This window comes from Phascolarctos cinereus, unplaced genomic scaffold, assembly GCF_003287225.1.
Source record: "Phascolarctos cinereus isolate Bilbo 61053 unplaced genomic scaffold, phaCin_HiC Scaffold_726;HRSCAF=1367, whole genome shotgun sequence".
Classification (NCBI taxonomy): Eukaryota; Metazoa; Chordata; class Mammalia; order Diprotodontia; family Phascolarctidae; genus Phascolarctos; species Phascolarctos cinereus.
This window is the reverse complement of record NW_027556098.1, coordinates 251686098-251701292: the sequence shown is the minus strand read 5'-3', so window position 1 is coordinate 251701292 and position 15195 is coordinate 251686098. Positions and strand designations below refer to the sequence as shown.

At 36.7% G+C, this 15195-nt stretch overlaps 1 protein-coding gene across 1 annotated transcript in view; it reads right to left on the bottom strand.

The window, feature by feature from the left end:
- Window positions 1–14203, bottom strand: part of UBL3 (ubiquitin like 3) — a 90176-nt gene extending 75973 nt beyond the window's left edge. The window contains exon 1 of the mRNA XM_020997200.2: window positions 12969–14203. Within this exon, the coding sequence (XP_020852859.1) occupies window positions 12969–12995 (27 nt within the window). The 5' untranslated portion in view covers window positions 12996–14203. The remainder of the gene's footprint in view (window positions 1–12968) is intronic.
- Window positions 14204–15195: the final 992 nt, after the last annotated feature.

The window sequence follows — 15195 nt, the reverse complement described above, 5'->3', positions numbered from 1 at the left end:
AGGCATTGAGTCATCTTAATCAAAACCACAGTGAATACGAAAGAAATTAAATACTAACATCCATAAATTTATGTATACATATGCAAAAATCGATAAATGAAGCAGTAAAACATAGGTTGAAACAGATCATTTCTTAAACAATGGCTAAGTGAAATGATCTGAAGAGAGCAACAGAGATGACTAGTAATCTGGACACCTGTGTTCTAGTCCTGGCTCTGCCCTTACTCATTGTAGATAACTTCTCAGGATCTTGGTTCACTCGTCAGTAAAATAAAGGGGCTGGGCTGGATAGACAGTATCTTAAATCTATTTAGGCCCTAACACCTCAGTATTCTAGAGTTAAATTCTCTTTTTTAAAATAAGAATCCAAAGTTTATCTTTGCAAAATTAAATGTTTTTATCAAAATTTTAACAAACTGTACACAAAACTCAACAAACATTTATTACCTTCTTTTGGGTGCTAAGGGAAAACAAATACAGATAAGACACAGTTCTTGACTTCTTGGCACTCACAGTCTAATACCAATAAAAATCTTAGGGAACTTTCTAAACCAAATTTAACTTGAAGCTATGGTGATCCTCTGTACAGTACTTACCAGAACTACAAAACCTTTTTGGACAAAAAGTAAATTTTTCACCTCTGCCCAATATTTCAAGTTTACTTAACATTTTTTAAGTACAGCATTTACAGATGAATGAGATCGAGGAAATTCAAAGAAATCTATATAAAAATAATAACATTTTTCTTTTTTAAAAAATTTAAAAAGATTACAGACACTGGTTTTGAAATCATATTTACAACTTATTCGACTCATTTAACGTCCCTGGATCAAACCCTGAAGGACACTTAAAGTTAGAGGATCAGGAGGATCTAGCAAAGGAGACAGTAATTAGATAGGTAGGAGAAGAACTGGGAGTGGTTATTCTGAAAACCTACAGAAAAGAGTGTCAAGGAGGAGAAAGTGATCAACAGGGTCAAAAGCTACCGAGAGGTCAAGAACTGAGAAAAGTCCATTGGATTTGACAACTAAAAGTTCATTAGTAACTTTGGAGTTAGCCATTTTGGCTAGCTTGTTAGAGGTTGAGAAGAGAGTGAGAAGAGAAAATGGAGGCATATATCACAGAAGGCCTTTTCAAGGTGTTTAGCTACAAAGGACAGAAAAGATACATGATGACAGCAGCTATGAAAGAATCAAGCAATGCTTTTTTTCAGGACAGGGGAAGACATGGGCATGTCTGTAGGCAATAAGGATTGAGCTAGTAGAAAGGGAGAAACTGAAAATAAGTGAAAGATTGGGGATGAAATAGGCGTCACACTGTTGGAGGAGACACAATGGAAGGGGGTCACTTGAAGAAGCAGAGGAGTTAGCCTTGGTAAGAAATAAGGTTAGCCCTTCATGTGAAGAAGAGATAGTGGCAGAAGGCATATTAGTGATATGAGATGCGGAAAACGGAATAAGAGGGAGCAAAAGATGAATGGCCTCAATTTTTTTCCCCACTGAGCCACCTAGCTGTCTTCAAGGGATAGTTAGGAAAGGTTTCTTGGAGGAAGTGAATCTTGAGTTTCATTTTGAAGGAAGCTGAGGGGCAGCTAGGTGGTGCAGTGGATAGAGCCACATACAGCCTTGGAGTCATAAGGACCTGAGTTCAAGTCCAGCCTCAGACACTTGACACTTACTAGCTGAGTGATCCTGGGCAAGTCACTTAACCCTGACTGCCTCACCAAAAAGCCAAAAAAAAAAAGCTGAACATTTCTGTGAGAATCAAGAGATCATTCTAAAAGAGGAGGAAAAATAATTTAATTTAACCTAATGGGAAAACTGAGTTAGGAGGCAGGCAGAATGATAGCTATTGACTTGAATGAAATGGAGGACCTGTATTAGGGAGAAGAAAAAGCTAAACTGGACAGGTAAAGTGAAGTTATTTGAAGAAGAGTTCTGAATGCTAAGTTATATTTTATTCCATTATTAATAAACAACCATTGTGTGATTTTAAGTAAGAAAATAGAGTAGCTAGGTAAGCAATGTATAGAACATTGGGCTAGGGATCAGGAAGACTCATCTTCATGAGTTCAAATCCAGTCTCAGATGCTTAGTAGCTGAGTGACCCTGGGTAAGTCACATAAGTCTGCATTAGTTTCCTCATTTGTAAAATGAGCTGGAGAAGGAGGCAGTTAGGTGGCACAGTGAATAGAGCTCTGGCCTTGGAGTCAGGAGGACCTGAGTTCAAATCCAGCCTCAGACCCTTAACACTTACTAGCTGTGTGACCTTGGGCAAGTCACTTAACACCGACTGCCTCACCAAAAAAAAAAAAAGCAAAAAAGAAAATGAGCTGGAGAAGAAAATGGTAAATCACTCTAGTATCTCTTCCAAGAAAACCCCAAATGGGGGTCACAAAGAGTTGGACTTGACTAAAAAACAACTAAACAACAAGAAGTAGGGAAATACCATAATGAAAACAGTTTTTTTGTTTACCTTAATCCAATGATTATGTGCAAGATAGAATGGCATTTTTTGGAATATGTACTTTGTTAAGAAATAAATTGATTTTTATATTAGATCGATTAAAAATTATGGAACATATAAAATTGTGAAAGATATTGGGCTAGGTGTTGAAGCATATAGAAAAAAAGAAAATGTAGCTTCTTTGCTCATGGAGGTTACCGTAGAAAAAAATACATATATAAAAATGCCTATAACAAAATGTAGAACATGAAAGTGAAACAAAGGTAAAAATTATTATGTAAGTACAAGAAAGGATCATAGGGGAGTTTAAATGTTTGAGCTTGTGAATCTTAGAAGAATAATTACATATTAAACAGCTATCTTCTAGACAGTGAATGATATAATTTAGTATCAAAGCCTTCAAAAAGTTTAAATCATTTGTACTTATCCAAAAAGTAGATAGTCAATTTCTTAAAATGAATATGAAAGCCAAAGGACTATCGCATGGGAAAGTCACAATTGTCCTAAAACAAACAAAAAAAACAAAACAGTATAATGTCATAGCAGTTGCCCCAACATAATGCGCAGGGTCTGAAAAGAAATGCCTAACCCTGAGAAATCTGAAGAGAACCATAGAACACAGGAGATTAGTTTCTTCTCTGATTTCATATTGTTCAGGATGCCAAGTGATCATCCTTCTTTCTAAGGTAAGAATAACCAAATGGCTATACTGATAGCAAAAATAACATTTTGGCAGGAAAGCAAAAAATAATTTATATAACATGAGTTAAGATTCTATCAGCCCAAAATGAACTGCCAGGTGAATTTAACCATACAGAGAAAATTACGCACTGTACTACCCAACTTTGGAAGTTTTCTTTAACAGAAGGAACATTTTCTTCCTACAGTGTAGTCCTAGAAGAATGCCCATATGCCAATTTTCCTTGAATTATCTTAAAAGGTACAAAGTTAAAATAAATGTATGTTAAAAAAGTTTGTTAAAAAAAAAAAACCCAGGGGCAGCTAGGTGGCACAGTGGATAGAGCTCTGGCCTTGGAGTCAGGAGGACCTGAGTTCAAATCCAGCCTCAGACACTTGACACTTAACTAGCTGTGACCCTGGGCAAGTTACCTAACGTTGTCTGCCTCACCAAAAAGCCAAAAACAAACAAACAAACAAAACAAAACCCATATATTATGTTGTAAAGATTACAGATAATTAAAATTTCATGGAAACCCACTGCTAATCTTTCATTAGTTAATTATTATGTATATAAACTACCAAGCACTTGTATTGTACTTGGTAACAGTTTTTACATTATTAAGTTAGACTTAGTAGAGTTGATATATCAGTAGTAGTTCCCAATTTAAGAATAGGTTATATTCTATTAAGTTTGGACCTAAGTCGGTGGTTGATACTCTGAATCCATTGTCCCACAGAAACAATGTTATATATAGTAGTTAGGTTTTAAAAGTCAACCCTCAAAAGCCTATTTAATAGGAACCTGGTCCAACTCCCTCCTCCTTCTCTTCTTGTTCTATTTTCCCTCTAATTCATCCTTTATACTGCTATTAGATTAATTTCCTTATGCACAAACCTGATCGTGAAAAGCCTGGCATTCAAGGCTCTTCACTAACACCACCCTCTCTCTCATCCTAACACTATCAAGCCTTATCTCACACTACTCCCCCTCCATATGGGCTACATTCTAGTTAAACTATGCTATCCACCCACTATTCCCACACACATTCCACTTTGTGCCATCTTTGCTCATACTATTTTCTACACCTGGAATATATTATTTCCTTAAAATCCTTGTTGTTGTTCAGTCATTCACATCCAACTCCTTGTCATTGGGGGTTTCCTTGGCAAAGATAGTGGTTTGCCATTTCCTTCTCCAGCTTATTTTACAGATGAAGAAACTGAGGCAAACAGGGTCCAGTGACTTGCCCAGGGTCACACAGCTAATAAATGTCTGAGGCTGGATTTAATCTCAGGAAGATGAGTCTTCCTGACTCTAAGACCAACATTCTACCCAATGCACCACTTAGCTGCTAGAAATCCTATTCATCTTTTACAACCTAACTCAATAATTTATGTTTTCAATTAAGTCTTTCCTATTCCCATACAGTTAATAAGGATCTTCCCTCACTCTCCTTTCCTACCTCCCAAAACCTTATACAGAAATTAAACACATTATAGTTCCCATTCCACTACTACAAGGGTTCCTAGGATAGATTTCAAGGAATCCTTGAACTTAGATGGGAAAAAAAATTACATCTTCATTTTTACTAACTTCTAATTGAAATTTAGCATTTTGGTCAATCATTTATAAACAAAGATTCTAAGAAAGGGTCCATGTTACCAAAAAAAAAAAAAGGTTAAGAGCTCATGCCCTACCCTTTGATTCAGCAATACCACTACTAGGTCTGTATTCCAAAGAGATCATAAAAAAGGAAAGATGACCTACATGTGCAAAAATATTTATAGCAGCTCTTTTTGTGGTGGAAAAGAATTGGAAATTGAGGGGATGCCCATCAATTGGGAAATGGCTAAACAAGTTGTGATATATGAATGTAATGGAATACTATTGTTCCATAAGAAATGGTAAGCAGGTAGATTTCAGAAAAACCTGGAAAGGCTTGCATGAATTGATGCTGAGTAAAGTGGGTAGAGCCAAGAGAACACTGTACACAGTAACAGCAACACTGCACAATGACCAACTTTGTTAGACTTAGCTCTTCCCAGCAATACAGTGATCTAAGACTATTCCAAAAGAGTCATGATGGAAAATGCTATCAACATCCAGAGAAAGAATTATGGAGTCTGAATGTAGATCAAAACATACTATTTTCTTTTTTTGTTTGCTTTTTTGTTTCTCGTGGTTTTCCCCTTTTGCTCTGATTTTTCTTTCACAACATGACTAATGAGGAAATAAGTTTAATATGACTGTACATGTATAGCCTATATTAGATTGCATGCCATCTTGGGGAGGGAGGAAGGGACAGAAGGGAGAAAAATTTAGAATTAAAAATCTTATAAAAGTGAATGTTGAATACTAAAAATAAAACTTTTTTTTGAAAAGAAAAAGCTCATGCCCTATTAAATGAATTATATGAGAATAAAGATTATCTTATTTAATCTTTGAAATTTTTCCCCCTCCAACAAATCTCATCAATGTACTCACTGCAAAATTACAACCTATCCATACTTTCCCACCTCAAACCATTTTTGCATGTTTCCCCATAAATTCTTCACTGAGGATCAACCCAATTCAGTAGTGAACTTTTAGCTCTGCACATACTAGGCACTTTGTAAATGTCTGTGGAAGTGAACAATGCTTTTTATTGGAAAATGACTTCATAATTACAAAGTGGGAGACCCAAGATATAAAGCCTGCCTGGTACATATTAGGAGCTTAATAAATGCTCCAATCTGATATATATATAGATATACACACAAATACACATTTATATATATACTCACACATATCATGTCTCCTATGTATATAGTTTTTTGCATATTGTCTCTGCCATTACAGTGTGAGCTCCTTAAGAGTCAGGACTATGTTTTTGCCTTTCTTTGTAGCAGTCACTTAGCACAAAGGGCCTAAAAGGCTTGGAGATTGATGCTTGATTGATTAATCTCCTTCACCATCCTTCAACTACAGAATAATTGGAGATTTCCCCAATCCTCACCTTCCCCCATGTCCAAAATACATTCTATGATTTTATGAACCCCATGTTCTGGAATAGGCCTGTATAGGGTTATAATAAAAACTCATTGTAGTTTACAGGTTTCTACACAAACTAGGAATACTTTTTAATTCGGGCAAACTGCCCAGTCATTTCCTTTCTTTTCTTGCCCAGCCTCTGTGCCCAGCTTGCCAACTTCCCTTTTTACTGAGACCACCTGCTGCTTCTGACCAAGGTTTGTCTTCTAGCCCACCACAGAACAAAATGCTATCTCCACATAGCTTTTTTGAGGTTTTTTGTTTTGTTTTTTTGTGGGGGTGGAGTTTGGGGGGGGGGGTTAGCATCTTGTAACAAAGAGGGAACAAGAATTAAAACATTCTCTCCCATGGTCCCTCCTGCTAAGGACCACTTATTCCCCTACTCTTCCACTTACCACATCTCTTTTTAGTTTTTTTTTTTTCTACTTAGACCCTGTGTGGAAAAAGAAAGTCAAAGACACCTGATTGTATAGATCTCTATACAAAAAAAATACTAAACTAAGATTTATCTTTTAAATTTTAGGGGGAAAATCAGGCTATTCTGTACATTTCCTCAGTGTAATTACAGATAGGAATAATGGTTTTGAGTTAAAGGTTAAGATAGGGTTGGGTACACAATACATGGGTATACGATGAAATATTGGACCAAGAACTAGAAACAATGATCTTTGGGGCTGGGTAAGCTGACATATTTTGAGATGAAGAAAGATTACCTATGGAGTTTATCCTTACCTCCTCCCTCCACTTTCTGCTACCAGTTATGTCACTACAAACTCTATCCCAACAAGGTAAGAATCAGAGACTAAGCAGGAAGTTTAAAAAGTAATCCAGCCAATGGAAGAGTATGAGAGAGGGAAATCCCAACTCACTCCAGGAAAAGGAGTTCCTATGTCAAAAATTATTCTAGAACAGTCACTCAGAACTGCTTCTATATTATAGATATGCTACAGATGTAGAAAGATAAAAAATAAGCCCAGTATTTGGACACTGGAGTACCAGTCAAATTAAGCTTGGAAAGGCTCATAAGCAAGTTAACTTTAGCAACTCTCAAAGATCTTTTATTAAATTATAGAAGGGCTATGATCTGCATAGGTGGAAGGAATATACATACTGATTAAATACCAAGTCATTGAAGTACTGAAAGATGCAAAAATGAAAGGAATCCAATGTTTCAATAACTTAAATCTCTGATTAAAAAACAACCCTAACTTTTAATAAAAATCAGCCTATTTTCCCACCAAAACACAAATTATACACGGCACCAGCTTAACTATCTAAAATTCTGCTAACACACAACAAAAAAAAACTCCAATAATGATGATGATGATGATAATAATCCTCAGAATCTAAAACATATGTATTTTTAAATCCATACATTAATCTTCATATATTTACAGGATCTCAAAATCTACTTCTTCTTAGTTTTGACACAGTTAAATTCAAAGTCCACAGAATACTCAGAAGCAACAAATTGGATATGAGAGCTGCTACTATAGACAAACATGCTAACAAGCAGTAGAAGTCATAATGGATACCAAGTGGGGAGAAAGAAAAATTATAAAAAGAAGATTTGTGATTTCAAAAAGCATGTTCTGAAACCATTTAGCATAGAAATAAACAGTCCTATCCACCTCAACAGCCCTAAAGGTGTATCATGTTTATATATATATACATATACACACACACACATAAAAGCTCAGTACAATAATTTATGTTCCTAATTATAATAACCCTGAATCATCAAGAAATGACGCTCAGTATAACTTTTAGAAAGATTTCCATGCAAAATGTTGGGTTTTTTTTAAGTTTGGGTACTTAAAACAGGTAAGTCTCCAGTGTTCTTAATAACTCAGTTATTTAGAATGAGTGGAACTCAAAGGGTTTCAGATAGTTGAGGTTTTAATATATACACAACTTCTGTATTTTTCTTGCCCAGGAAGAAAATTATTTTAAAGAATCAAAAGAGTATATTCTGGCTCTTAAAATCCATTTAAAGTTTTCAGTTATACTTCAAGTTCTAAATGTTAAGACTGGGAATTTGGAGTCAAAAGTCCTGAGTTCAAATGCAAACAGGCCATTAACCTGTACATGCTTCTGTTTCCTCATCTGTGAAACACTGGGGTTCCGTCCATGTCTATGTCTATGTTCCTATGATCCAAAAAGAATATGTTTCCTTTATGACATTCTGATAACATGAACACAGTTTTATACTCTATAGTGAATCAAGATAATAATGGGAAAAATGCTCATCTTTCTCATTAGTAGCTAAGAAAATATTTTAATCTTAAGGAAAACATATTTTTTGAGCACTCATTACATACAATTCTAGTAAATCTGATGTAATAGGCAGAGTACTCAACTTAGAAGACAGGTTCTACGCCTAGCTGCAATATTCACTAGCCATGCCACCATAAGCAAGTCACTTAAATTAAGTCTGTTAATGAGAAATGAGCATTTACCATCTCTTTTATTAGTAACAATCCAAAATATGTAAAATGTTTTAAAAACTCTAAACATTATAAAAAGATGTAAAACTATAAGCAATTATATTAAACTAATACTATTTGCTAATATTATTTACCAAACCACCTATATTTATAGGCAGTACTTAGTCTGCCCTTTATAAAACCTTAGAGCTTGAGATGGGGAGAGGAGAGAAAGAGGTAAAAACTTTTAGTTCTGTGCCTTAATTAGCATGGCTACTTGGTATGTAAAAATGCCCTATTCTGCAGATCAATTTCTTTGAATGAACTGGTATTTTCTTCATGTGTACTCTGAATCAGCTATTCTTAAATAAGCTTTAGAAAAGAGATTAAAAAGGCCAGATTAAAAGAAATTTGATTAATGTCTTAGCAATATCCTGTTTTAGTTAAAGTTTTTAGATGCAGGTATTTTATCCAAAAATAGCACGGATCTCAGGTTTACTCATTTACACAGTTATAACATTTTGTCCACCAGAGGGCTCCAATTATTTCTTCTACATACGAAATAAAAATATAACTAAAAATGACAATTTTTTAAAATAAGGCACAAAGCCCCAAATAATACTTAAATTCAACTTAAGTTCACATTATATCACCCCAGAGCTAACATGGAAAATAGAATCTTGATACATCTGGCTAGCCCCTATTGGCAACAAAAATGACACCTTATATGGAACTTTTCTTCAAAGATATAAAAATACTTTACTGGAATTCTTTCATTAATACCCAACTCCTCTTATAGGCAGACAGGTGTTAGTTTACAGAAGTATCTTTAAAAGGACAGACTTGCATCAAATCTAATTCCAAAAGCAAAAAAATAGGATTGTAGAATCCAGTGATTCACCCAATAGTTCAAAACCAACATACAAAAACTTCTGCTTGAAAATACAAATAATTTTTTTGCTGAAGAACTCCTCCCACCACTCCAAAAAGATGAATTACATTCCTGTCTACACCACTGACGTTCTTTCTGACAGACAGTAAATAGTCTTATGCTGACTTGACCCACAGTCATCAAAATAACTCAAGCTATCATTAAGAGCAACCAGAGTGAAGCATTTAATTCCCCCACTAAGAACTGTATACTGTGAATTGAGTTAAAATGAGGAATACTTTTGATTCACTTCTAAATTATCAAACTGATTTTTATGTTTAATTCAAATTTCTTTTAAAAAATTAAGTTACTTAGATGAGTTTTCAGCATTTAATTTAAAATTAAAGTGTAGAACTTTCTTAGTCAAGGGACTCAGTACCTAAAAACATTTTAAGTAAATAAATACTGATAAAACTAAGTAAAAGTAATACTGATAAAATTAGCCTATCTGAAACTCTGAGTATAAGTATCTGCAAATGTAAAATGGGAATAATGGTATTAGCACATTTTACAAAGCTGTTGTGAGGGTCAAATGAGATAAATGACCTGAAATATTTTACGTAGTACTAAGATAAAACAATTAGTACTAGTGATTTTAAAAGCGCCAAAACCACAATAGAAAGTGACCAAAAACAAAACAAACACCTTACTCATAGGATCACAGATCTAGTGCTAGATAATACTTCAGTTCATGCTGGAAAAATGGGTATGCCATGTGATGAGCAAAATTAAATTAAATTAAAAATAGGTAAGTCACAAGCCCAAGACTAAATGTATTTTTAAGTCTCACAGTCAAAACTGTAACCTTTTTTTTTTAAAAAAAGATGTTTCTGAAAGATCAATAGATAACTACTGAACTTTAAGAATGAATTACAATTGACGAAACATAAAGCTCCACAGCTCCACCCTGTCCCCAAAAGAGTATTTTCTCAGATACCAAGCATTCACTACACCAATGTTAAGAGAATAATAAAGTTACCTTCTAAATAGTATTCTTACTCTAATATTAAAATTCTGCATATCTGGAATTCTTGAAATTTGGTCTAATGAAATTGAAGTGTGCTAATTGACCAGTGTAATCCATGCTTAAAAGCTTATTGGAATGCAACATATACATGCTAATCAATTTAGGAATTTTGTTGCAATAAAACACAACTTAGTTTCAGAGGCAGAGTTTTACCTTTTAATTTCAGTCTGAAAAAAAAGTGTGAAATTAGCTTCCATTGGTTTTGAATAATCAATGTAAATACAAACAGTAAATTATTCACATCCAACAAGTCTAGCAAATCTGTAAATCATCTACAACTTCTAACCAACATTTTACATGATTTTCAGAAAGTAACTTGGGTTGTGAATCCTGGACTAATGTTAAATTAAAGAATACATTTAAGTAATTTCATATATTTCTAACAACAAATAGAATCTTAATAGCTTTAAATGACATGATAAAATCTCAAGACCCCTTAAAACAATTAGAAAAAAAACAAACTTTGGAACAAGTTAATTTGGGCTGGACCACAATGCCGATTCAGAAACATCTACATAAGGTGTTATATGAATATTACATAACATTGCTTTGCCCTTGTTGCATATCCCCTTTAATCAAAGGATCTCAAAGCACTAGAGAACACCAAGGCCGTACAACAATGTCAATCTAAAAAAGATAAATTCTACTAAGTTTAATTTACAAAAGTAAAAACTGATGTAGCAAAGCAGCAGAAAAGTAAATTAAATCCTATAGCCTTCCTTCCAAATCCCTGTATTTGACCTGCAGCTTCCATTCCCTATCTCTGAGCAGAAAATAATATTCCCAAGTCATCTGTAACAGGGACAATATTATACATGATGCTAGTTTTTCTCCAACTGTAATCACCAGGCCTAGATAACAGCAACATTATCTTAACTGCACGTTTATTTTGATATGGTTTTTGTGACAGAATAAAGAAAACTTGGAGCTTTCGTTACAAAAAAAAATTTTTTTAATGGTAATTTTAAAGACAAAACCTTTTGCTGGAGTTCCAATGCTCCCCAGACCAAGAGTATTCACCACCAAACAAGAGAAAAAGCACTAAACAGCACTACCTAGAGACCCCTTTAGTCAACTTCAGGAGAGTGAAAGATAACATGTCCTGGCACCCTTAATCAGAGAAAAGGGCTTTCGTCATGTGTGAGTTTAGGATGTGTGCATGGTGGTGGGAAAGAAATTAAAGGAGAATGCAAGGACCTTTTAGAAGCTTGGGAAGGAGAGGTTTCCATCTGAGGCCAAATAAGCAGGAACTTATACTTATTCTGCATTTATACATTAGAGTAAATGAAAAATCAAGATAAGAGCAAAATACATTTCTACATGTACTAAGTTATTTTTCTATTTAAAAAAATTGCCAATGCAGTTTCCTGCTGTGCAATCGTTTATCTCTTGGCTCTTAATGGTTTAAATTTTCTACAGGAATACAATAAACAACTAAAAACTACCACTTTTCAAACAACAAGGTTATCTCATCTATATTAACTACAAATCTATTTTAAATAAGATTATTCATCTTTAGGCTTTTTACCATACTTGGCTTTATTATTGCAAACGCCATGTAATTTCACACCAAAAACCCACATTGTAAGCTTACACAGCTATTCTAGTTAGTTAATAAAGTCACAACCTTAACCTTTAAAAAACAAAAGCATCGATAAACGAAAGTAGTTTTGTTTCAAATAATAAACACTTGGCGAAATTCAATAATATATGGTTTCTGTTTTTTTGGTCTAAGGATGTTAATAATATCAAACATTTTATACAGTTACAGGAAGTCGTAGAAAACTGATGTAAATTTCTAACCATTATGACTGTCCTATTTTGTGAGATTTCCTTAACAGCTTAACATTTCTCTTGTCCAGACACACATTAGCCGATAAACTGGGAGGTGGGGGAGATAACTAACTCCAAATGTAATACAGACCATAATATAATTTTAAGCAAGAAGTAGTAGTACTTCATTGTCCTTGGAAAAATGTCAAGTTTGCAGCTACTGCATTAATGATCTTATTGTGTTATAAAGGCAGGATTTTATTTTTCCTAATGATCAATTTCTATCCAGTACATGAAATATCAATTCTCCAGCTCTACCTGGTGTCACTGACAATTTCAGAAGCATTAAGGTAGACGTGTTTCTTACATTTGGTTCTAGAGGAAATAGGAAGATCATTTTTTTTCCTACTAAAGCTCCCTACTTCTGCAATTTTGTATTATTCTCCAAACAAAAACACTGGTAGAAAAGGGGGAAAAAATCAGAGGCTGCAACTTTCAGCGCTCTAAATCACCAGACGCTGTGGTTTCCAAACTATTTCCATCAAATATCCTCTTTGCACCCAACAGCCTTCCTAAGTAAATTAAACTGAAATATCATCTTAAACAAATAATAACAATACATCCTTCACTTACCATATCAGCCGGAACATTGCTGGACATCTTGCTGTTTGATTTATACCCTGATGATTAAACAAAAATACGAGATCCTCAAGCCACAGATATAGCTCCTCTACCAATTTTGATTTAAGTTATGTGCTTTTAAAAGAAACTTGTTTCAAGAAAAATATTGTTGGATTGGTTGAGGTTCTGATGAAAATTGAAAAGAAAAGAAAAATCCACAGGAACTGTCTTTAGCTGTGTCAAGAGCAAAACTCCAGAGATGGCAGCAGATCCCTGTCAGCAGCAGCAACAGTACCAACCGTGCCAGGTAGACCAAACCGAATGAGACATGGACATGAAGTGGGGTGGGAGGGGGTTAAATCTTCCTTCCTCCTTTCCCTGCCCAGAGAATGATTCACAGTGGCTCCCGAGTCAAGTTCTCATTAAGCAGGAGAAAAAATGTCCCGATGTGTACATAGATAGCTATGTAGATACACATGCAGAGTAAGAAATAGCTGGAGAGCCGGACCAGTCCCAGTGCACCCAGAAACACGCACAACTCCCGGACTGGGAGACACGGAGATGGAAAAACCCTAGGGGGAAGGGGGGGAGGTTGCAATATCTCGGGCAGGGGGGAGAGGGAGGGACACAGAAGCTCAACTTTCACTCCGGGGGTCAGAAACAAGGGCAGAAAGAATCTGTAACTTGTGAGTGGCAGAACCGAAAGCCCAGGGGAAGGAGAGAGGTGGGGGAGGGGAAGAGGTGAGAGCGAGGAGGGGGCCGGGCGGGACAGGAAACCCCCGCACTCCCCAGGGGGTTAGGCGGCCGTCGGGGTCGTCCAGCGGCAGCAGCGGCAGCCAAGCCGAGTCTTGGGAGTCATCGTCTCCGGCTTCTCAGGACTCTCTTCTTCTCCTTCTGCCTCTGTCTCTCTCTCCTTCGTCCTCGTCTACTCCCCCCTCCTCCCCCGTCCCTCTAGCCCTCAGTTAGGCGGATCAAGGCCGGACGCCGCCGGCAGCGGCAGTTCTCCCCCTCTCCACAGCCCGGTTCCGGTTTCTTCTCAGCCCTCTCTCCTCCTCCTCCTCCTCCCCCAGCTGCTGCTGCTGCTGCGCCTCCACTTTTCAGCCCGAGACGCAGCAGCCACCTCCTGTCATCGCCTCTCAAACCAACATGGCGGCTCCGGCGGGCGACGGCGGCGGAGGCTGCCTAAGTCTAGGGTAGGGAACACCGAGGAGAGTTCTGCCGCCCCGCTCCGCCTCCCCTCACCCTCCCTGCCTCCCACTGCCCCACTCCCTCCCAACCACCAACACCGACTGCGTCACTACGGAGACCACCGTCTAGCATCACGGGAATTGTAGTTCTCGCTCCAGAAGGGGCGCACTTGACGAGCCTTCCTTTCGACTCAAGCCACGCCTGACCCTAGCAATGGTTGCTAGGACAGGGAAGCTCCCTGCTTCTGGGGCTGCCACGCTGCTTGCTTGCTTAGAACTTTGGGGTGACTTCCGAGTTATTAAAACAACACTAATAATAGCTGGTATTTACGGTTGGCAAAGCACTTTAATAATAACAACAACGAAGGGGCAGTTAGGTGGTGCAGTGGATAGAGCTCTGGCCTTGGAGTCAAGGAGGACCTGAGTTCAAATGCGACCTTCACACTTGTCACTTACTAGCTGTGTGACCCTGAGCAAGTCACTTAACCCTGATTGCCTCACCAAAAAAAAGAAAGAAAAAAATAATAACATTTATATAATGCTTACTATGTGCCAGTCACTGTGCTAAGCTCATTATCTCATTGTTCCTCACTGGAACCCTGAGAGCTAGGTGCTATTATCATCTCCATTTTACAGATGTGGCAACTGAGGCAGACAGAGGCTATGTGAGGTTCCCAAGGTCACACACCTAGTAAGTGTCTGAGATCAAATTTGAACTCAGGTGTTCAGCTCTGAGCTTGATCCACTATGCTACCAAACATTATAAAAGGCATGGTGTTGTGAGCCTAGGGGAATTCATGTTGTCATTACAAGCTTTCATTATTAAAAAGTGGTGTTTCCTAGAATCTGCTTTTCCCTGAGAAGCATGCATGTGCAATGAACACACACATTCAGTTAAAATGTAGCAGGTAAAATGGAACCAGTAAGGTCAGGCTTTTGAATCCTGACTGCTAATTATTTCCCTTGAGAGCTTGGGCAAGTCATTTAACTTCTTTTGCTGAAGTTTTTTGTTTTTTGCTTTTTAATCTACAGATAAGGGAGTTGGACTTAGG